The following is a 24,166-nucleotide window of genomic DNA, read 5'->3' on the forward strand; positions in this document are numbered from 1 at the left end:
TGTTACTATTACCTAATGCATACAAGGCCTATAAATTATGTATCTCTTCACAGAAAGTGAGATAAAAACAAGGTCACTAATGAGCTTATAATCTGTGTGGGAGAAATACAAGACAAAAACATAGTATTTCGATTCTGTAGAACAGTTAAAAAAAACACACTAACAAAAAGAAGATTCAAGGATGTGAGTACCACAGATCACAGGTTAGTAGGGAGTTTAGTAGCAAAAGAGGATTGTTTCATAGTGCAGGGGCAAAGTGACAAAAAAAGATAATAAGCATAGAGTTAAAGAGAGAAATTTAGGAAGAGAATGTAGAACTACGGTTCACACATCTGAAGATCAGAAGAGACTATTATCATCTCATCTGTTCTGCATAATTTTTCTATTTTTTTTAGCCAAGGCATTGAAAAAATTGGTAAAAGAAACTGAATCTCTTTAGTTACAACTTTCTCAGATTTCCTACAAAAACAGCAAAAGCTGAGATACAAGCAAGAATTTAGAAATTCAGCACATATATATACTGGCAGCAGCTCTGCTTCTGCTGCACTGACCCCTCTATCAAATGATCATTCACAGCATTATTTCAACAAGTTTTAAAAGTTAGGCAAGTATTTGAAAGTTTTCTTAAAGAAGAACAGACTTAAGGACCTGCCCAAAATGCTTTTCTGAGTTGTGATTATAATTTAATGTGTTCTTCTTTGATACTAGTCTATACTGTCTTTCTCACAGAGAAATAAGAGGATCCTTGATAACAAAATGTGTATTTCCTGTTCATGACTCATGTGAAATTTAAGTGCGACAAATAAAAATGCATGCAAAAATAAATGTGAAAGGTTGGCTGAGTAAAAAGAGCTAGCAGAAATTATGGCCACTGTTAGTGTCTGCTGTCTGATGTAGGGAAGATCTGTGAGTTACTTATATTTTTTTCCCCTCTATTCTTGCATCCTACTGATGAGTTGACCTAAAATTGTTTAGCTTATGAGATCTGACAGGATCAGAGACCATGGTGGTATGGCTGCAGGCAAGTGGTTTTTTTGTTGTTGTTGAATTCACTGAAGTCTTAGGAAGTTAAAAAAAAAAAAAAAAAGCAGAAATAGGACTCAACTCAGGCATCCATGCAGACTTTCAAAAAATCACCTGGAAGATAAAATCATCTACAGTTCCTGCACAAATACCATTTGAACAGTCTTGCAGAATTAGGTCTTACTGAAATAATTGACAAAATGGTTTAGAGCAACTGTTCAGCTTTGTGCATTTGCAGCAACCATTCAGCACTCTGTTTTGCCACAGTTATCTAGAGGGAAAAGCACCTTAATTATGGAAGCAGTACCAGTTACACCAGTGGGATCAGTCCAAGAAAAGCATGCCATGGATAGGAGTGGCAAACTGTGCCCTTATAGGCAAATTCCAATATTCCAAAAGGTAGCCAAACTTAATCTTGCTTAAACATGGGAGAAAAATGCCTATTCAGAGCCTCAGGCTACAATATCTATTACCTATCCATTCCATGATATACCACTTCCAGTAGATCATCTGGAAAAGTGAGATTACCAATAACTTTAAAGTGTTATAAGCTATCTTATAGGTGTCAAGCTGAAAAGCTAGGGAAAGATATTATTACAGCAAACAAGTCTCTAACAGTGCTGAAATGATGTGAAAGATCTAAATGATTTAGGAGAAGAGGACAGCTCTTTCTGCTTCTCAGTTTCCAGTAAGTCCATTGCCAAATCAATTTTTCATTTACAAATTCAGCCTGAATCTTACCTATCTTGCTTTAGAAGTGTTTTTAGTGAGGCATAGACTTCAAAATGGATGAGATTTTTACAAGCATCCTGTTTTAATACTGGCAGCGAAAAGATTCAGAATGAGAAAGAGAAGAAAATTTAAGGTTGTGAAAGTTACCTTTGCTGCTGTTCATCATATTATTAGAGACAGCAGCACAGTAATCCCAATTTAAAGTCATTTACAAATTTAAGTGGAATTAACATCTTGATATTACTACTGCATTCAAGCACTCTGCATCTCCCATTCAGCTCCAGAAAAGTGAATAGGTCACAGAGATTTGTGAGATAAGAGCCAGTGATTTAGCTCCCAAAAGGGTTAAGAAGTCTAGCGTTAGGCTCTTTGTGTTAAGAAGAAATTGTACCTCCATATGCTGAAAGCATATATTTTCACTGTGAGGGAACAACAGAAAATGAAACTTTCTCCCTGCATGTAGGGATTAGAAGGAAAGCTGCTGTACTCCATATAGGATTACAAACCATTACAGAGCAGCCTTCTCTGACCACCATGGTGTTTAGCGGTTAGAGTAGCACCCGAGGCCCTCTTGCAGGATGGCAGGGCCATTGTGTCCATGTGGATACACGCTCTTGGGGCAGCTTCCCCCACTGCTCTGGGAGGGACGGATGTGCTGCTCCTCCTCAGGTCAATTTTCCTGTGGAAGGGTAATCTTCCATCAGCTCTCCTACTTGGCAATCAGCAAAGGTGACACTGAGAAACCAAAATGAATTGCACACAACATACTACTTAGACCAGTTACATGAATGACAGCTGCAGGCTGTGTCATATAATTAACCCCAACAGTAGTCGTAGAGGACTGTCACACAAAGAGAGTTGGATCATGGAGTCTCTTGTGTTTTTGGTAATTAAATAGCAGGTTAGAATAGCTGTTCTTCATGCAGTGTCAAAAAAGATTTGATAGATGGAAGAAGGAGAGACTGGATCTTTTTTGCCAATTTTATCAGTTAAAAGAAAGAAATTAGAGCATGATGGTTGTTCAGCAGCATCACTACTGAAGTTCCACAGTGTGTCACAGTGTGAGACGGATGTTCCTCTTGCCTATTGATACTGAGAAGATTTAGAGGAGGATAATTCTGGTGAAGGGTGATGTGTTTTTCTGGAAGGAAAACAGAAGTGAAGTACTTGGGAGCTGCAGACACAAAGCTGGATCTGCTCAGAGTTTGACTGTGACCTTAAATGCAGTTGGGCCTAGCCCATTTTCTGAGGGTTACAGTATCTTTTAAATATTTATAAGGGGCCATGTGACCACTCCTTTTAAAATATATTTCCTCCAGTTGTTATTATCTGTATTTCATATTTTAAAATCTTCTTTCATATTTTCATCTTATTTAAGAAAAAAACAGAAAACTAAAACAGTTGCCTTCCACTAAGCAACATGATAACTATATAGTATGACATTACAGATTTTTTTCTGACATGATTTATTAGTGACACAAATAGCGTGCAGAGAATAGACTTTTTTTAATTATTCAATTATTTTTCATAGAACTATTTATGCTTCAGATTAAGTCCACTAAATTAAGTTTTTTCTTCTTATTTCTTATGGAAGCATAAGAAAAGATATATTAAGCAATTAACCCAGTCTGTGCTTCATAATAATTATGCCAAATTTTTAAAAGTTCTGAATTGTACCTGTATTTAATGCAAGCATAAATAATAAAGTTTTCAACAAAGAATAGACTCTTTTCAAAGTCCTCTTCTATATTAAACTATATCAAAGTCTATATAATATAAATCCTTCAAGTTTTACATCATTTAAATATCCTGTGATTTAACTTGGAAGATAATTTGCTTCCAATAAAATAGAACCTATATTTTAAAATGGAAAAATAGTAGTAATTAACTTCTGCAGCGGAGCAAATGTTCAAATCCTGTGGTTATAGAACAATAAAGGTAATTTTACCTTTAGTAAAAAAAGATTTTAAACCAGCAAAATACATTATCTCCACTGTTTTTGGTTCACACAAGCCTGTTTTCTCTGTTTCAACCTTAAGTGTGATTCTGTTAGAGGAAGGAGCATCCTTCCCATTAGACCTGTAAGAGTAAGACTAGCCCATTGCTAGAATACAGTGGAACAGAATACTCAGTTGTCTTTGTTCCTATGCTGCCCTGTGTACTCTGAGAAGCACCACAAGGAAATAACAAAGATGTATATCTTGAATCCTCAGGAAGAATCAAGACTTGCAAAGCTGAAATTCCTGTTGGAGTTCTCAGCCACTGATGGTGCAAAAAACCACAAAGGAGCTCCCTCATTTGCCAGTCCCTGCCTTTAGCCAGGACAGCATCATGCATCCGCCTCCCTGCACTTGCTGACTCTTGTGGGGAGATGGGAAGCAGCAAGTTAGATTGCAGTTAACCTCTTTATCAGGATATAGGAGTTTTTTTTCCTGTGCTTCTGCTACCATCATGAATCCGTTGAACAAATGTGGAAGCATGCTTGTCCAGAATCTGCCCACGTGATCAAGGAAATATTAAGAATTCAAGTCTAAACATTAAGGCAAACTCTTTTGCTCCTTGTCATTTTGTTGCTATTATGCAGCACCAGCCAGGTGTCCATTTTTTGCTAATGAGTTATAGAGATCTTTGGCTTAGGATAACTGTTTGGAATTTAACCCAGCTTGCAAAAAGGTTTTAAAAACACTACTGCACATAACTTTCGACTAAAGAATAAACAAATATGGATTGGCCAAAAGTTAGCATTTTGATTCTAAAATTCCATTTATTTGAGTAGAAGTTCTAATCTATACTGTTATGTATGCCCTTGTATGTTTTTAGAAAGGTTTATTAGTAGCAGAGTCTATTAGTATTAGTTTATTAGTATTACTTTCCTCTCCTTTTCCTCCTTCATTGCCAATTAAATGTATATGCCATCCGCACTCATAGAGCAGTAAATAAGACAAGAAAAAATCAGTCCAACCTAAGTACGTCTGTGTTTTTAGAGCAATGTAGATTTTTATGTACTTAGTCATTCTCCACTGAGCTCAATTCAGCAGAAATCATACAGGCAGAGCTCAGATTGTGAAAGGCTATGGAGCTTCTGTCTGTGGCACATTTACGTATTTAAAAGAAACATTGGTTTCTTATGGAAAGGCCATAAACCCTGCACAACACCTACACTGCCACAAGAGGAAGAACCAATAGGGAAGGCAGAAACTAAGTTTTCACTTACGCGTGCTTTGGTTGTCTCAGATACAAAAAAAAATTCTTTAGACAACTAAAGGAATACAATAATAAAAACCATATGATTCATTCAGAAGTGAGACATATCAGTATCAGAGTAAAAATGATTCCTCTCTGCAACTGTTTGCTGTAAAAATATGTTTTGGAAATCACCATTCCAGTGTTTTTTCCCACATACAGCACCTATCTTTTTCCCTATCATTTCCAACATTAGATTTTTAATGCTTTCTGTCATTATCTAAAAATATGGCACCCAAGCCTCCTCTTTATCACACTTTGAACTGGTAATTATACTTCAATAGAGTTTTACAAGAGTGGACTGAAATGCAGAAAACTATTGATCAGTGCAGCAATGTGCAGCATAATACCTGACCTAAAATTTCAGTTGGGGCTTGGGTTAGTTCTTTTTTTTTATATGGGGAATATTCTTGCATCAAGATAGTATGTTACTGTATTATGGAAACACAGAGGAAAAAAATGTCTTGGAAACAGGCTGAAGCACACTCCTATTATGAGGAACCCGTATAAAGCATTAATAAAAATACAGGAAAGGGTATTTGTGAAAAGAGTAAATTCAAGCTAGTATTGAATAAGTAACTGTTGAGTGTGAACTTCAGGTTACTTCTTTCAGGCTTTGTCTTCACTTGTACACATGCTGAATCTACTCGCTGGAATCTCACTGAATAAGAACAGGCATCTTTTCTGTTGTCAAAAGATACTTATAAAAGTTACACATAGATTGCTTCAGTATCTTCAGAATTTGGAGCTTTAAAATAGGACAGTACATTTTTGGTATGATCCTTTTTCTAGCCTTTAAAAAGATTGCAATGTTATAAAGTCAATCCTTCACTTAAAATTCCACAATAATACATGATTTTGAGGAGGGAATTAAGAAGACTTTGAATTGAATCTGTATTTTTTTAAGTATAAGAGCAGTCAGGACTTTAACTTTTTCCTTTAATTTTAATGCATTTGCATTTGCAAAGACTAAGGAAGGATTTGCTCTTCACAGTTTGGCTAATAGTTGTGAAACAAATTTAATAGATGCCACTGTTGCTAGATGTATTTAGAATTTCTTTTTAAAAAGAAAAAAAAATCTTGCATCATAATGGAATGACGTTTTACCTAAAGAGATCTTTTTGCATCATAAGTGGCCATCAAAAGAGCAAAGTATTAGAAAAAAAGAAAGTCATAAATGTTTTGATTATAAAGTACGATTTTAGAGTGGGAAGTTCTAATGATGATCTTGACAGTCAGCCATGTTACCGACATAGCTTGGCTGTGAGTGAGTGAGTGGCTGATACAATTTTTTAAATGTTTCCTGTGTTAGTGACAATTTTCAGGACAGTAAAACAGTTCTTAGCATTTTTTTTTAATGTTGCTCCTGCCATTAGCAGTACAATTATCACTGGCACACTGGATATCATTTTTACTTTGATCTCTAACATGATCATCACTGGTCTTGTTGTTGCTAGTACTGCACTCAGTACCACATTCTCCAACTGTTAATCTCACTTTAGCAATATACCATGCCTTGGTCCAGTGTTCAGAGTAATTTATCCCTGGAAATATTAATGCCAGGATATTTTCTGGAAGCTTTTCTCCATCAACTTTTATGACGTTACAGACAACATTGCAAATTTAGCAATACCTTGAATAAATACTCATCTCTGACATCAGTTTTCTTAACTATTTTATAAGTCTTTCTTAAAGGTATAAAATCAAAGGGCCCTTGACTGGTAATAGATTAAATGAACCAGTAGGGTATTGCCTACTATTTAAACAGAGTCACAGCATGCTACAGAATGACTTCAAACGTTGCTGTGAGTGCACTGAAACATTAAAGTGCACAGGAAAATTGTTTAGTGCTAACTAAACACCACTAGGAACTGTCTTAGAATTGCTTGCTTGTCTAAAGTATTTTAAACTACAAATGAAGTTTGATTTGAAACAATGAAACAACACTAACAGAGGAAATTCAACTTTGAGGGTATCCCTCCATATAGAAGGATGAATGAAAAATGAAGAGCGTTGACCTGCGCCGTGAAAAACACCAGCAGTTATCAGGGCTACATCAGAATTCTCTTATAATTCTTTGTTTCCTTCCAGGGTTCACCAGGGGAACGTGGAGCAGCAGGCACTGCTGGCCCAATTGGTCTACCTGGTCGTCCTGGACCTCAGGGTCCTCCAGGCCCTGCAGGGGAGAAGGGTGCTCCTGTAAGTAATCACAGAGTCACAAAAGACTGTCAAAGTACAGAAGTCACTACTTATTCCAGAATATTACTTCTTCTCACTCCAGTATTTGCCTATTGAACATATCCCCAGAATACCTGCACTACTCCTTTTATATTTAGAATTATTAAATAGTAAGACATTTATTGTCATATTCTCTAAATACGCAAGAAGGATTAAATGCATTATAATCACAGCAGTGAGTGAATATAATCAAAAATATTTTGTCAAAGCAGTCTTTCATTAAAACTTTATACCCAGCCACTCCGTATTACAGTACAAGCATGCTTGTCATCACATTCCACTATCACTTAGTATAATTTTCTGGTGCATTCTCTTCCCTTAATGGTTTCCTTTCTGGAGAGATTTCTTTAATTTTTCTTTTTGTCTTTTTTTTAAAGCTTTTGATGTATCATAATGCATCATAATAATCTCATCCTGCTTATTTTCATTTTGGAATCTGCTCGTCAGATTTTCTTTGAATGAAAGGCAAGTTCAGTTTTGCAGACATTTGGGTAACATCATTCTTCTTTATTTTCTTGAATTCAGCTTCTGGCACCCCAAAATATGTTTTCCTAAAATCAAATCATGATTTTGGACTCTACCCTTTAAACAACTGGGAAAAGGAAAAGTCATCATCAGCCAGTGCAGGGTGAAAAACAAAAACAAATCATTTTCCAGTAATTGTGGATAGCAGAGATTTTCGTTGCTTGAATTCCCCCCAAAAACAGCATCATGTTGAGATCAGGTTTCAGAAAGTTTGTGTCTTTAGCCCCAGTGGTAACTTATATCCACTTATTGCTCCAAGTTAGGACAAGATGCCTTTGATTTTTAAGATGGAATGAATTTAGCCATATTGCCCAGTTGTCACAGAGGCATGCCTCAGCTTTTATTTTCTTTTTACAGACTTGTATTACAGAGTATGACCTCTATATTTGTTGTTTTCTGATGATTCTGAGTATTAGCAAACCAATTGTCTAGAAGTTGTGTGAAATGGGAGTTTAGTAAGGAGCTTAGGAATTAAACTCACTGCTGCATCTAGCTTCCACTTGAACAGAGACCATGGAGCTGTCAGGCAGCCAGAAGAAGTGCTCAGATTTTCTGCACAGGCCCAGGTACAGGCTAGAACAGGTTCGAAACCAATCAGATATCAAGGAACCATCTACCAGCAAGAGTCCAATATAATGTAGAACTCCTTTCTTGCCTCTAGCATATCCATTTCTACACCCACTATGTTATTTCCTTTGGGGATTGCAGCCAAGATGATAGTTAATGAACTGACTTTGCAAATATACATCCATGGGAGATTCTATCACGCCAGAAAGAATCTTCTTCCTGTTTTTTTTCTCTCTCTTCTGTGCCCTCAAATTATGTATGAATTTTTTTGAAGGCAGCAAAATGGTTAGCTGTTTTAGTACAGACATGGAAGACAATGACCGTTCATTGAAATGGGTTATGTGAGAAACAAATAATTAATGACGGTGTCTAAATTCATCTCTCATGTTAACTCTTTTAGAGTCAGCAGGGCATGAAGTTCACATATGATGACAATAAAATGCCAGGGCTATTTGTGAGAGGAATGCAGTTGATCTTTCTTGGTCTACAGTTTCAGTATAGGCTGAAATGCTTTTTTATACGATAAACTTTATCAGATGTGTGTGAACATCTTTGGGTGGTACGGGACTACATCTATGTAATATACCGTCTGCACTGTACTATAATCTTCATTAGTCTCCTGTGATAACATTGATGACTTTCTTTTCTTCAAAATCAGGGTGAAAAAGGTCCTCAAGGTCCAGCTGGACGTGATGGAGTACAGGGTCCTGTAGGACTTCCTGGTCCTGCTGGTCCAAGTGGTTCTCCTGGAGAAGATGGTGACAAGGTGAATCCTTATAATTGGCATTAGTGCATCTCTGAGGTCTGTGCGTACAGTCCTCTGGCTGTAGCTTTTCTCACAATAAATATGGCAACTAATCAACTCTTGCCAAAAAAGAACACCCACCTACCCCTCCCAGAAAAAACCTCTAGTATGTCTGAGGGACAGATGCCACAGGAAGTCAGAATTTGTGTTCAAGAACTAGTAGACAAACATTTATATTGGCAAAGAAACAAGGATGAAAGTGTAGCAAAATAAATCAAAGCACACGATGTCAAAATTGATTTTTGCCTGTTTTAGAAGTTTGGCTTGCTGAATGACTAAGATGAGACATTCTTGATATGTATAAGAATTTGGAACCGCTGTTGCTAGGCTGAGGGTGTCAGAACAAATTATTCACAGCGGAGACATCCTGTTGACTTTTGACAGAATTTAGGACACAGCACGCTTCAGGATCATGTTGCATGTTCATTTGATTCAGCACTGTTCTTTTAGTTAGCAGAGTGTAAAGGTAAAGACTTTGAAGCTTATGTTTATAATGAATGACTGTTATTATGTGACCAACAGAGAGTATTTTCTGTGATTTAACATAATTTTCTTTTATTATTGTATAAAGAAAACAATTTTTTCTGACGTGGTTTCTTGGCAATTTGAATCATTTTGAAGTTTTGAAATATTGTACATAACAGTGAGAAGCAGTTGTTCAGTCATGTACAGTTAGATTAGTCTACAAATCAGAGTACTTTCATTATTAGTTCATATTGAAGGTGACATGAGGAACACAATTTCCTTTATTTAAAGCTCAGTTGTGCTATACTTCAAAGCCAGGTCTCGTTGCCCTTTGCAGTATAGAAGTCAATATCTGGATTAATATGTCACACTATTGATCAATGCAGAATTGTCTCCGTCAGGCCTTCAAACTTGAAGCTGCAGCATAAAACAGACAGAACAATCATGTAAAAGGGAACATTTAAAGATACTGTGATATTGACTTCAGCTAGGTGTGAAGGAGACCATTCTAAATGAGGAGTTTAACTTTTAACTTTCAATTACAGGGTGAAATTGGTGAACCAGGTCAGAAAGGTAGTAAAGGCGACAAGGGAGAAAACGTGAGTAGCAATGTCCTTCGTTCAATACATACTTCCTAAATAAAAAGTGCTCATGCATGAAGTATGCAAGTCGCCTTGCATACATCAATGAACAGAAACAGAGACACATTTGAAAAACATTCTACTGTTTACTTTATAAGAATTTTTTTCAAAATAATGTTAATGTTAAAGTACATTCTTAGGCACTCTTTCTGTATAAATTTAATTCATCCATTTTACATTGGAACTGGAAAAGACCAAGAATAGGCATATATTCTCTTACTGTGTCTAAGGTAACTTGACTGACTCGATTGTGTGATATCCAGCTTTAGCTTATTTTCCATAATGTTAAGCTATATGAAGAATCAGTAATCTGTTTTCATATATATATACATAAGTCTAATTATTGGAGAGCAAACTTAACTAATTTCAACATTTCAGAACAGCAAAGACCTCAGATGAAAAGGCTTATAGAAGTTTTCAGCTATTATCACTATGCCCATCAGTAAACTTGCAATTAATCAGACTTTGTTGCTCATGTAACCACCTATCTGCAGCTCTGAAACCTCAACTGCTGCCACAGCTGCCTTTCCTAATTGAAGATTCTCCCCTCTTGACAATTCTGATCCGTCTGTTTCCTTTTGCTCTCCAGAGTAATGGAAAAAGGAGTCTGACCACATCTGAACAACTGCTTGCAAATCAATTGCAAGGAACCTTCGAGCAATACTTTAAAGTCTAAATGTGTGTTTAAGTGAGATTAGAAGATGCCTAGATCTTGTTCTGAGCCCTGTTAAATGAACTAGTAGGTAGATTCAGATCTGATTTAAGTTCATGCATGCTAATTCCATTTTTCATGGTAGCTCTCCCTGTCTCTAAGAGAGACAGGATTCTTCCTATGAATCCTTTAGTTTAGAGATATGTCACCACAGGTACTAAAACTTTGCTTCTCCCATTGCCATCATATAAACCATAGTTCCATAGAGTGAAAGAATAAAGGAGATCGTTAAAAAATAGAAGAAATACATATCTTGAAATTTCAGACACTCTGAAAAATAAGATGTCCTAAAATACACATAGAACCCAAAGAAAACAAACAGGCCACAGGAGTTAAGAAGTCCCTATTCCTAATCTCCTCATAAAGGACAAGATAACCTAGCAAGCTCTTTGAATTCAAGCATACTTCTGTACTAATTAGAATTTCCAGCCTAGAAGGTACAGAAAACATCTTTCTCATGTGAAATCCCAGACTAAAATGCAACCCTTTCAGATGCAAGGCTTTATACTTTCTTAGTTCTGCCCCTTCTCAGTGTATTCCCTCCACCTGGTGGAAAATGCAGATTTCAACCTAGGGCACCATTTTAACCCCTTCATAAAGTAGTACCCTGCATTCCCATAGTCCCAATGTTAAATATTGCATCACATCACATCTGCAGATCAGACTGCTAAACTATACACGGTATAACTTAAAAAGTTATAATTCTGTAAGGTGCCTGGAAAGATTTGGAAGTTCCCACTTGAATACATTTATTTTTTGCCTTTCTGTATAGAAGAGGTTTAGTATCAAGGAGACTTCCAGTGCTCAACAATAACTCAGCATTCAGATGTTACACTTTCTCATGATTTATGGAAGCCAAAATAACAAGCTTTGTATTATCACAAAAACCTTTTACAATTTCATGAAAACTGATTCAGATAATAAGCATTCCATCTAAAGATAAATCGTTAGATTATGCTTTAAAGGTTGGCTTTTCTCTGCATAAATCTCATTAAAAAGTCTGATATTTTTAATTTTGAAAGAAAATATTTTCATCTTGATTCATGTTTGCATGGGAATCTGTTTTAAATATCCTGAAACATTACAAATGTGAGTGCTTTCAATGAATGCCAGTTTAAAATTTATTATAGACATGCAAATCTGGGTCTTTGAGAGCTAAACAAATAATGCTTGGCTGTACTGAATGTAAAAGACTTGAAAATAATACTACATTTTCTCCGGAGAAGTGCAGAAATGCTTAATAGACCTCGATCATGCAAATATTGTTCTCTCTGTATTTGCTGTTCATCTCATTCCAGATGCCATAATCACTGACTTTTCTTCTTGGATGTTTGTTTGTTACAGGGTCCTCCAGGTCCACCAGGTCTCCAGGGTCCTGTTGGTGCCCCGGGTATAGCTGTAAGTAGTCCAATACTCCAATACTTATTCAGAGCAATATTTATTCAGAGCAAACCTCAATCTTGCCATAACCAATCTGACACTTAGAAGTTCTTAGAACTGTATGGTCATTTGTGCTGCTTACTGAGGAATAGGTTTCAAATCACTGTTAACAGATGTATCATTGTGGCCTTACAGTCAGTTTTTTATTGTAAACTAGCCTGCATAGCTGCTGTTATATTACAGATTTACAGCAGGGCAGTAATTTGAAGGAATCATTGAAACTGAGGTAGTAGTGAATGGGACCAATCCTTTCAGCCAACTTGTTTGATTGGATGTATGACGGTCAGTAAGAAACTCAACTTGGTACCAGAAGCATTTAAGAGAGAGTACCTATTTTTAAATTCCTCTGATAACAAGTTATTTTTTTAGAAATCTTTGAATTCTTCTATCATAAAGATTGATAGAACTGTGTGCTTCTTGTATTTTACTGATATTTAGGTATTCAAAAGCTAGAATGTGCAAGCAGATGTGAAAGTTAAGAGCTATTCAGGGGAAATTCTTGTGAGACATGCAATATTATTTGACCTACCTCAAACCAGGGCATATGCCTGTATTCTATTTGTGTAACAGATTTCACTGAGTGGAACTGGTGTGATGCATTTGAAAAGACATTAGGGCTAATTCTAAGCCTTCTTGCAGTTGTTTTCCAGTGATTTCAGTGGAGCTTTTTCCAATTTTATGAGGCCTGTGATATTTCTGCTTTTCACTCTTTCCAAATAGGGTGGTGATGGGGAACCAGGCCCAAGAGGTCAGCAAGGGATGTTTGGGCAGAAAGGTGATGAAGGTCCTCGAGGTTTCCCTGGCCCTCCAGGCCCTATTGGTTTACAGGTAAGTTTATCATTTTGCTCTCCACCTGTAAAAACTCTTATTTCTGTGTCCAAAACTGAAAAACAGAGTGTTGCCTGATACATGATAGCATCAATTAATAATAGCTAAAAGATTCCATGTTCATAGATTTCATGCATGGATAACAGATTTAATGCTGAAGGAGATTGGTAGGATGCTCTAAACCTGAATTCCTGTGTACTATATGCTTTAGAATTTCACTCAGTAATTCGTTTATGCAGGGAAAACATTTGTGCTTGAACAAGATCTTTTACTAGAGATACACATTTTAAAGAAAAGATTCAATCTGGAGGACTATTTAACAGGGTCATTTGTCATATTTTTGTAATAGTTTTTGGCAACATACTGTGTTTCTCAGTGATACCCTCACAGACACCACTTGTGTTCTGAAAGATTAGCAAAACTCTGTGATGTATATACATCACTGCCCACATTAGCAAGTTCCTGTGGTTTCATCTTTCTTCCTATTCAAAATGTTATTTTATGAGTCTAAAACCACAAAGGAAACATATATTAAAATGTAGGATTTTCACTGTTTCATCCAGAATTATAGTCAAAAAATCTTGCTTTTTAAAAATTTAATTTGCTTAAGTACAGCAAATCAAAGAACAAGATGTTTAGGACCTTTGATTCTTTTTCATGTAGCTAACAGTAGCACACAGCACTTTGAAACTATTTCTAATCCATATATTATGCTTCAGTATGAATCATATTTAGTTCCTTTTCTAAAACTGGAAAACTGTAGCAATGGTGAGTGAATATACTAAACTGCATGTGTCCTTCCTGTCCACATGTCAAATGAATCAGCTGTTTCACTAAGCCACACCTTAATCTGAGTTTATCTTTTTTAAAATTCTATCGCATATTGCAGTTCACAAAACTTACAGTGAAGTTAAACAGTTCATTACTGCACCTATACAAGCCTCTTATGTAGATTCACACAAAAGAAATTATTGCGCTTGAAAGAGAAAATTTCTTTATTTTCAGCAATAATAAATCAGGAAAAAATTGGTTCCCAAATTTTGTTATGGTTTGTTATGTTTTTCAGTATTTTAAAGAGAGTGAAATAAAATATCCTTTTTATTTTTAAATGTAGGATGCTGTTTTTATTTAAAATATTTTTGAAGATTAATATATTCCACCTGCAACTTTTAATTTTAGTGTATACTAATCTACATAAATATAGAAATCTATTAGATTGAAACTTACACAAATGAATTATTTCAAACGAGGAATTATATTTCTCTGATTCTTATTTTCATTTGAGTATGTTGGTCCATGGACTAAGCTCCTGTATATGCTACTGTTATTGAAGTACCAGTGAGAAATCGAGAGCTTCTTTTATTCACTAATGCAATTCTCATGATAATAGTGATCTGTTTGAGAGCAACAACTTTATTTTTCTTAGTTCTAATATTCCATGGTAACTCTATTCCACTTGTTTTGATTAAATTCTACTGATGGTACTTGGACATTAAGTGAAAATATTTGTATTCATAAAAATGAAAATAGATAATTCTGAATATTTATTAACTTAATTGTGAATTTCCTTAATATTTGAAATATAATTTCAATAGTATTTTTTAAAAATACAGAAGTTGCTTACAAAAGAAAAAGTCAGGACAATTTTTAAAACTATAGCTTATCTAAATTATCTCATATGAAATTTATAGCAGTTTTACTTAAACCTTGAAGTATAAAGTGATAAACACCACTAAACACCATAAACACCAATACAACACACTGTAAACACCAATAAGTGATTACCACTTATTGTCAAGAGGAACTGAAAGGACTCCCAAAATACCATGTCCAATAACACATGAAATACTGATTCAGTGAAATCAGAGAAAGTTCACTGAGAGGCTTTGGAGACCCTTTCAGAGAAGGGAATATCAAGTAAATGTTTAATTGCCAAGTCCTAGTCTAGGATTCTGCCATACCCACTCTTTAGTACAATTATCTACAAAATTATTATTTAAAATTCCTCACAGTGAAAGAAAATGTTAAAACGAATTCAATTTTTATTCATTGAAATATTACAAGGTTACAAAAAGTGTGGAAAAGTAAGAAAATGTGAATGAATACACATGATTACTAATCAGGACCTAGCACTGCTTTTAGATTCTTCAAGAGTATATTGGAGGCAAATGGAAATTTCTCCATAAATTAATAACAAACAATCTTTTGGGAAGGCATGTGTGGAAAATTGCCATCAGCTTTAACATAACATCATTGTTTAGAACTAAATTTTACCCATTTTCTAAAGGGGAGAGTTTTCAAAAGCTGAACATATTGGTTATTGAATACCACAAGTAACATCAAATTTCCTTTCTGAAACAATCTATCAGAAATTGCGGAAATTGCAATTCTAGAAGAAAAGTCTCAGTAAAAGAATAAAATCAGCTTACATTTCCTTATACGTCAAACATTATTATTAAGGTATATTTCACTAGTTGTATTTTTCATAATGAAAAACAATCTTTTCAGACCTTGATAAATGTGTTATAATGACACTGAGTATGATATTGTTCAGGATCTGTAAACTATCTGCTGTGCAATTTTAGAATTACTTGAACCATTTTGTATTTATTTTTAAAAGTTAAGATATAGTTTAGCCAGAATGAAGTAATGTTAGACAGTAATAATGAGACATGGTTTAATTAAAATATTTTGAGAGGCACGATAGAAAATCAATTCTAATTAACACATAACATTGCTGTAACAGACACTTTGGATCATTATACTGGAACTAAATATAATAAAGACTGGCATTTTCTTCAGGATTATCAAGTCTTCAGTTCATTATCACTCTTTAGATAGTTTATACAGTGTTTCTGAGTAATTAAATAGGCGTCTAGGGTGAAATAGATTTAATGTGTCTGAAAGTAATAAAAACACCTGCTGCTGTAAATTGTATCATAAGAGCATATGGAAAGAAATATTCACTGACATCACTGCTCAGCTTGTACTCTAATCAATAAAAACAGTTTAGTGAAGATATTACTATCAGTTATGGCTTCCACTTTAATAGAATAGTCTATTAACTTTTAACATAAGCAAAGACTAAAATACAAAAACCACTGCATCATCAGATGAATGAAAGATGGCTCTTTCATCCTGATTAGATAATAGCAAATAGACTGTCACACCAACCACAATGCACTGAAAGGTCAGTCAAGTTTCCACATTAGACCGCAAGGACAAATATCATTTTTAGAAAACATATGCCAATGCAATGGCACTCAGCAGGATTCATTACTTCCCTGGACTCCTTGCTAAAGTAGTTATACGGCTTCCAATACTGAGGTACCTTAGGTACCTTTGCATGCCACTTCACTGTGCTGCATTAATCATGGTTTTTTACATACATCTGTATCATGGCATCATTAAATCATCCAAACCTCCACTGAAATCATGACTGTTTTTCAAGTCAGCCATCTCAGCCTGTCTGTATCTCAGCTTCTTTTTCAAAATTTTCTGCTTCAGCTGGTGTAAACATCACAGGACTACATATATATTTGCTGTAAAATAAAAAAAAATCCTTCTAAAATTATTTTTTTCTTTTAATGAAAAAGCATTTTGTTCTTGTGTTTCCCCTCAAGTTTCACACACAGATGTGATTTATATTGTTTCACATTGATGTATATCTCATCACTCCAGATACTCTACTAATACAGTTTTTTTCTATCTTCCATGTTTTTTAGGGTCTACCTGGCCCACCAGGTGAAAAGGGTGAAAATGGCGATGTGGGCCCAATGGTAAGACTTCTTCCCCATTAGCCACTCCAGGGGCCATAAATATCATCCATGTACTATTATCTTTTCTCTGTAGCTCACACTACTTGGCTATATTTACTCTATTTCTATGGGTGATCTTGAGACTATGTTCTCCAACTGTATATACTGTTCATCTGTCACAAAATATCTTCCAGGCCCTGAATGAAATGCAAGCTATCTACAATATATCAATACATACACAATATCTCCAGCACCCTATTCCAAGCCTGGCTGCTTTATTATTGCCTGTCTGTAAACACAATGTGCAGCTCTGTCACCTGGCTATGACAGTAACATGGCTTATCACAGACAGATAAGGTAACGCCAGAGCCTTTGGACGGTAGAAGAGGTATGTAGGTAACCTGCAGGGTAAATACAATGCAGGAAGCCTGTCCTCGAGAGTCCTAAGCATCAGATCATTCCCAGTTCAGGTACTGTATAACATAGCTTGGATCCCCAGTCACCCTGTGATCTCATGCCTTGGGCAACAATCTGGCCCTACAGCTTGTATAGCACTGTGAAGATTAAATGTCCTCTACAGATTGAGTATATTATTTCTCATTAGCCAAAAAGCCACATCAGACTTATTTTTATGACTGTAAATATATTCTATTTTCTCTTTGATACAGGGTCCACCTGGCCCTCCAGGTCCAAGAGGTCCCCAGGGTCCTAATGGAGCTGATGTAAGAATTAATCTATGTTTCAATTATCACATTCCTTTTAAAACTGAGTACTAAGCATTACATTTGGGATAACTAACATCTTTCATCATTGTAGGGTCCTCAAGGCCCCCCAGGCTCAATTGGTTCTGTTGGAGGTGTTGGTGAAAAGGTGAGAATGCTGATAATATCCTCTGACAAAGAGAAACCGTTGCAATAGGAATGTGATTATACATTTTGATTCTTCTTCCGGGCTATAGAGATACGTTAGAGTTCCCAAATATCCTTCATTGACTTAATACTTGTTAACAGCCATCTAGTTATACTGCTAATAGCTGATTTACAATGGTTGGCCTTTTTATTTCACTTTTTATATCAAAAAAACATTTAACAATCAGAGTAAAGAGCCTTGGAAGAAAAGAGGAAGTTTTCAGCTGAAGTAGGTAAAGTTGTGATGATTTCCTTAATTACATTGTTTGATGTCTAGAATAACATTGTTGACTTCAACAGTATTTTTTCATTTTATACTGGTGTGCCTTAGAATACTGTTTAGCCTTCTATCTGGAACATTAGAAAATATGAGCTATTATCTAATGTATCCATGGCAGACATATCTTTGAGGGGAAGTAGACCTGAAGCGTCAACATGTATCCATTCCTCATACAAATAGATGCAGTTCCAATAAATTCAAAAGTTTGAGGATGATTTACGGTAGCTAAAAACCTGATCCAGAGTGATGCTGTATGATATCTGTTCTTCAAAGTTATTTTCATTGATATTTTCAGATCAATATTCTGAAAATGGGGGTCGGGGGGAGGCATGTAATTTCATACCTTAGCAAAGAACATGTCATACACTATCTTTTTTTAAAAGGAAATATTTTGTATGCAATAGCCTTTATTTAATGGCTTTTTTGTGATTCATTTGAATCACCAGCATAGACTTTTTAAAAATGCTGAGCAAACACAAAATTCAAAAGCCAGCCCCTTGAAATTCCTACTTATGTATTTATTTTAAAAACTTAGAAGACTTCAGCCACATTATAGGTGTAACTCTTAAGTCATTTTGCTGTAAAGTTATGGATTTAATATGATTTTTTCTTTAAATTTGAGTCAGGCAATTTGAAAAAAGATAGTGGAATGAGCATAAGGTAAAGGAAACAGAATAGAAATATATTCCAGGCTACTGTATATATAAGTTGTTGAGAAACGATATAGATTGCTCTTGAGTCTTTAAGTATTTATCACAGAATATCATGTGCATTCAGTAAGACACTGGTGTCAGTGAATCCTAGGAAGGACAGCACGTAGTGTTGATAGTTTTTCAGAAAATGAAACAAGTTTTCCCTAGTCCCCTTTTCTTCTTGTCCCACCAGATAATTAAATGCACAGGTACCTTTTCCCTCATCTTCATCATTCACCATCACTGAACTTCAGCACTTCAGAAGTTGTACTTAACTTCTGCTGCCTTTCATTTCTCCACATACTCTGTTTGATACAGTGTACAACTATTGTACCTCTAGGTACAAATTTATCAGAGCTATGCATTTACAAATACTAACTCAAATACCAGCTCAATCAAAACCATTTGTATTTGCCATGATCCTCTTCTTAATCACTCTCCAGAAGCATGTGACTCTGCTTAACAGAGCCATAGATATTTTTCTTTTCACAAGATAAGGAAGCTGCCATTGTTTTCCGTGGATCATTTGTAAGAATAATAAAAAATCACAAAAATCTGCAATCCATCCTATAGTATCTTGCAAGCTTCTCATTCCTCTGTGGTAACAAAAGATCTTTCTTATGATACTTTTCAATATTGTTGACATCTACCATAAAATTTAGGTTATGCGTCTGTCTGGTTTTTTTTCACTAAAATGACTTTTCTTCAAATGGCCCTTCACTTATATTAGGGTCATGTCAAAAAGAATCATCAACTCCTTATCAGTATTACAAAACTATCATTTTAATAGAATCTTCAGATGCTTCATGATTTTTTCTACATGCCCATCAAATAAATCACTTCCCAGTGCTCTGGGATGCAGTGAAGAGAGTACTAGAATGATATAACATAAAAATAGTGATGATGGCTTGATGGAAAAAATGACTTACTTTGTCCCTTTGTCTTCTGCGATCAGAGGGTACTGATCTCAGGCAAATGAAAATACTGATTTTATATAGTAGACTTTTCATGCTGGTACTGTCGTATCTGAAGCTGACAGTGTTTCATTGCATCCTCTGTTTCAGTCATGCACACTGACCATCAACCCATCTCTTGGTAACAGTGGCTTTCTTTCATCTTCAACCTATTTTACTAGTAACTGCTAAAAATATACAAAGCATTATGCCCTTGTGCTTGATTGCATTATTTTTTAACAAGGATATTCCCTTTAAACTCCCAAGCATGTGACATTGTTCCCCCAGGCTATCTTAAAAGGGAGCTTGACCTCACAAAGAGCTGCAGGATATGGTTTTCTCTCTGGGAGAAGTACCAAAAACACATTTGAATGCGTGAGCTGGTAAAGATGGCAAAAAATCATTGGAAAAAGAGAGTCTGTTTGTCGGTGGAAAACAGAAGAAAATGGGCACTGTGGGAAAAAAAACATCCTTTGACAACTAGGAAATGGAGAGAAAAATTTTTGTATTGAGAACACTACATCCAGGGTTGCGCCATTACAGCTTTAAAAAAATGCTCAGATAAAACTGTGCCCCACTGAAGTCTGCAGGAATTTTGCCATTGGTTTCAATCAGCTCTTTCATTTTTATTGTTTCATGATCAAATTCCATTCCAGTCATTCTGTAAAAACATTGACTTCTGTTGTGCTCCCTGCTCTTCAGTTTCACCCTGTGGCTCTTCTGTGTGATTTAGAGTCCCCAGTTGTGACAGTCAGCCCACCAAATTTAATTCAAGAACATGAAATTCAGACTGTGCATCACTGGTTGTCATTTTTATTTCCTCTTGCTTATTTCCCATATTCTCTGCATTCATATAGAGATGCTTACAAGCATATTATTTTACAGTTTTTTATTTCTTCTAATTACTTTCCTCCTCCTTCTCAAGTTTTAATACATGCCAAGGTCTTTCCTAGTTAGGACACCTTCCTTCTTAATTTCAGTTGCATTTAATGAATTCTGCAAAATTAGAAATAAAAAAGAGTTGTTTTGTCAGGAGGCATTTGGTTTTGTGAGTCATTCAGTTTCACATGGTGTTCCTGAAATGGGAGGACAGTTCATGCTTTTAAACAAAACATGCCTTTTCCCTTTTCTCTTCTTCCCACATATTTTTCTCCAGTGTTATTCTTATTGTGTCAGCATGCTTTGGCTTCTGCATCACCTTCAGGGAAGACACATCATGCTATAGATTATACAATGCAGTGTTGATTATAGAGTGCAGAAAAATATTTTGGCATCTTCCCTGTCACTATTGTGGAGTGAAATACATTGTTCACGTTCATATTTGCATGGTTGAACTACAAGGAGGTATTTTGTCATTAATACCAGGGTTTCAAGGCCCCCTTATCTTCTGGCAAACTATAAACAATTTTTGTCACATTTAGTGCCATGTATTTTTAACTAGCTTGTTGTTTCCTCCACTGTATACATAAAGGCCTAAATGATCAAAGACATCTGCAGTACAAATGTACATGTAGCCTTGCATTATTAATGCCTGTAGCCTCTATGGAACGGTCCAGAAGTCTGGACACTTACACCCAACCAGAACCACTTAAAACCAGCTTCCACTTGGAGACTATTCTCTTTGTTCTGCTTATAATTGAGAAAAAGGGCAAGACCAAAATGTACCAATACATATTGATCTCTAATTTGATGTCAAAGACCAAACATGCAGATATTTAGTCTAAATACACAGTAAATTGCTCACAGCTTCTGGAAACTGGGCCTTAGAGGTTTACCTCAATCAAATGTAAAACTACTGTTCAGAAAAAATGTATACATGTATCGATTGCTTTTTCTATTCGATTTCACCATAAAGTTGTAGAGTATGAGTTTACAACATGGAAAGAAAATAAAACAAGTAACTGAAACCTCAAGCTTGTCTTCCACAAATCGTACTAAATATAAACTCAGGTTTCTAAATTATGGCTAATCTGTGATAAGTGCAATGAGTGATGCAAAATGAATGTCTACAGAAGCTAAGCATTCCTTTTATAGCCTCTCAGAGTTTAAATCTGCTTTACTATAAGAAAAAGTTTGATATTAGAAAACCACTACACTAGTCTAGGTTTATAGTCCTTCCCATTATATTATTTTAAAATAACTGAAATAATAGTACACTCCTAAAGAGTCCAACCCAGCAAACAAGTGAAATCAATACATTATGTGTCTGATCAGTCATTGATTTATACTGCGGATGGAAGTAAGAGGACTCAAAATCAATTCAATATGTTCAAATCAACACATTTAAGAACATGGCTGATAAGTTTGCATAGATATTTCTATGTGTACACATCATTTGTCTACCCACCTGTTTGTTTGTAAACATTTAATGAGTGCGTGCTCGTGCATAAAGACAATAGGGTGCAGGAGATTATTGGCTAGTTTGGATCTCTGTTGTAGTTTTGGGCGTCTAATTCTTATTAATGTTTATAGCTGCTAAATATTTAGTCAAAATGTGGCTATGGCAATATATGCTAGCTAAATATCTGGCCTTCTAATGAATTACTTAAAAACTTCATATGACTCACTGTCTCTATCTTTTCTCTTCCTTCCCCACCTCCCTAACATGCTTGTAAACATAATCCCTCCCAGAAAATATAACGCTTCCTCAGAATTTCTCTTTGGATTAAATTTAACTCTCCACCGAGCCATAATATAGACTATGTATAACACAGTCACATATGCGTATCTATGTGACAAGGGTTTGTCTTCTAGAGTCTTTTTTTTTTTTTTTTTTTTTTTTTTGGTGAGGATGGCAAAAAGGAGGAAAAGTGTAACTGAACCTCTTCACTAGCCCAAGTCAGTAGCAAGGCTGTCTCTAATTCTTACAAAATAAATCACTGTATTCCAGAATAAAACCAAAAGGTGGCAGACTTCTATCCACTATCTTTTTGTCACTGTGCTTTGTATGGACAGTTTTCTAGAACTAGTCTTAAAAAGGAAAGATCCGGCCTGATGACAGAGGAGGAAAAAATTCCAGATCAATAAATCTACTAGATCATAAAATCTATTTCCCCAAAAGAACATATTTCCCATGGAGAAGGTACATCTGATTCTGAACCATGCTTACCAAAAAGGCAAAGAAGGAAGACAAGGACAAACAATAATCAATAGATTGCACAGTTACTTAATAGATACAAACATGCACTCTCTAAATACATATCAGCTACTATCTTCCTTATCAAAACATGTCTAACTCCCTTACCAGCTGTCTGAAACAAGTATAATCTTTCATAGCATTTAATATTTGGAATATGAAAATCAGGATCAGAAAAGGAAAGGATTACATATGGGGAAGAGTTACAGTTTTTTTATAGAGCAACATATGATTTAGAAGTATTACTGTAAGACTAAACCATAACTAGACTAGTCTTCCACAGATACCCTTTGAGGAGAACACCCTGACGTTTTCTAACCCTTCCACTTTTGCTCTCTTCCACCATGCTGCTTTTGAGGAGTTACTATGCACCGAACCCATGTGGACTACCTGCATCTGCCAATTTGGACATGTGTGCTATAGCAGGGATCCATAAGATCCCAAGAGCACAGTGTTCTCCCAGTGACCCCAAGTACACTTCAAAAGCTCAGAGAAAGCCTATCATTTCTCTTCTTTGCATGAGATCATAAAATGAAGATGAGGTTGCCAATGGGAAGGGGAAAAGTGGTTTTCAGATCAAATGTGAATCATCATAAATTACAATATCCTTTGGCAAAAAGGCAGAAAAAGAACTTGCTCCCTGGGAAGCCTAAGATGGGATTACACTGGCACAGGTGCTTGTCAGACAAAACTTTGCACAATCTGCACTCATTTAATTAATCCTGCAATAGAATATGCACAGGGAGATCCTCACATCTTTGGGGAACCCTGTTAAAGGGCTATATTTAATTGAGGCCTATATTCTGGACTCTGTTAGATAAAATGTATATTTATTGATATTCCACTAACTTGAATAACATCAATTTGTTTGCTAATTCCAGACCTCATTCTCTGTAGCTACAGAAATCTAACCTGATTGATAGTTGTCACAGACAAAAAAACAGTACTAATGATGCTCTAGATTCAATAAACCCTATGTGGAGGGTAAGAAAAATGAAGATTATGAATCTTCATAGAAAGCACACTTAAAACTTACTTATTGACCTGAACTATCCAAAAGACATTTTTTAATAATGAATGCTGTATCACAGAAGCAAATAAGTATTAAGTACTAAAAGGGATAGCTACTTCTTAAGATTACTGCAAATTTAAATAAGTCTAATAAAACAAACTGCAGTTTCTAAAGGCAAGTTCACCCTCTAGAAGAGCCCTTTCTAAAG

General features: G+C 35.5%; 1 protein-coding gene across 1 annotated transcript in view; it reads left to right on the top strand.

Moving 5' to 3' along the window:
• Positions 1-24,166, top strand: part of COL11A1 (collagen type XI alpha 1 chain) — a 170,839-nt gene that overhangs the window by 117,076 nt on the left and 29,597 nt on the right. Inside the window, exons 42-49 of the mRNA XM_026111218.2 lie at positions 7,090-7,197; positions 8,987-9,094; positions 10,144-10,197; positions 12,296-12,349; positions 13,112-13,219; positions 16,945-16,998; positions 17,646-17,699; positions 17,794-17,847. Coding sequence (XP_025967003.2) covers positions 7,090-7,197; positions 8,987-9,094; positions 10,144-10,197; positions 12,296-12,349; positions 13,112-13,219; positions 16,945-16,998; positions 17,646-17,699; positions 17,794-17,847 — 594 coding nt within the window. The remainder of the gene's footprint in view (positions 1-7,089; positions 7,198-8,986; positions 9,095-10,143; positions 10,198-12,295; positions 12,350-13,111; positions 13,220-16,944; positions 16,999-17,645; positions 17,700-17,793; positions 17,848-24,166) is intronic.

This window comes from Dromaius novaehollandiae, chromosome 8, assembly GCF_036370855.1.
Source record: "Dromaius novaehollandiae isolate bDroNov1 chromosome 8, bDroNov1.hap1, whole genome shotgun sequence".
In the NCBI taxonomy this organism is placed as follows: Eukaryota; Metazoa; Chordata; class Aves; order Casuariiformes; family Dromaiidae; genus Dromaius; species Dromaius novaehollandiae.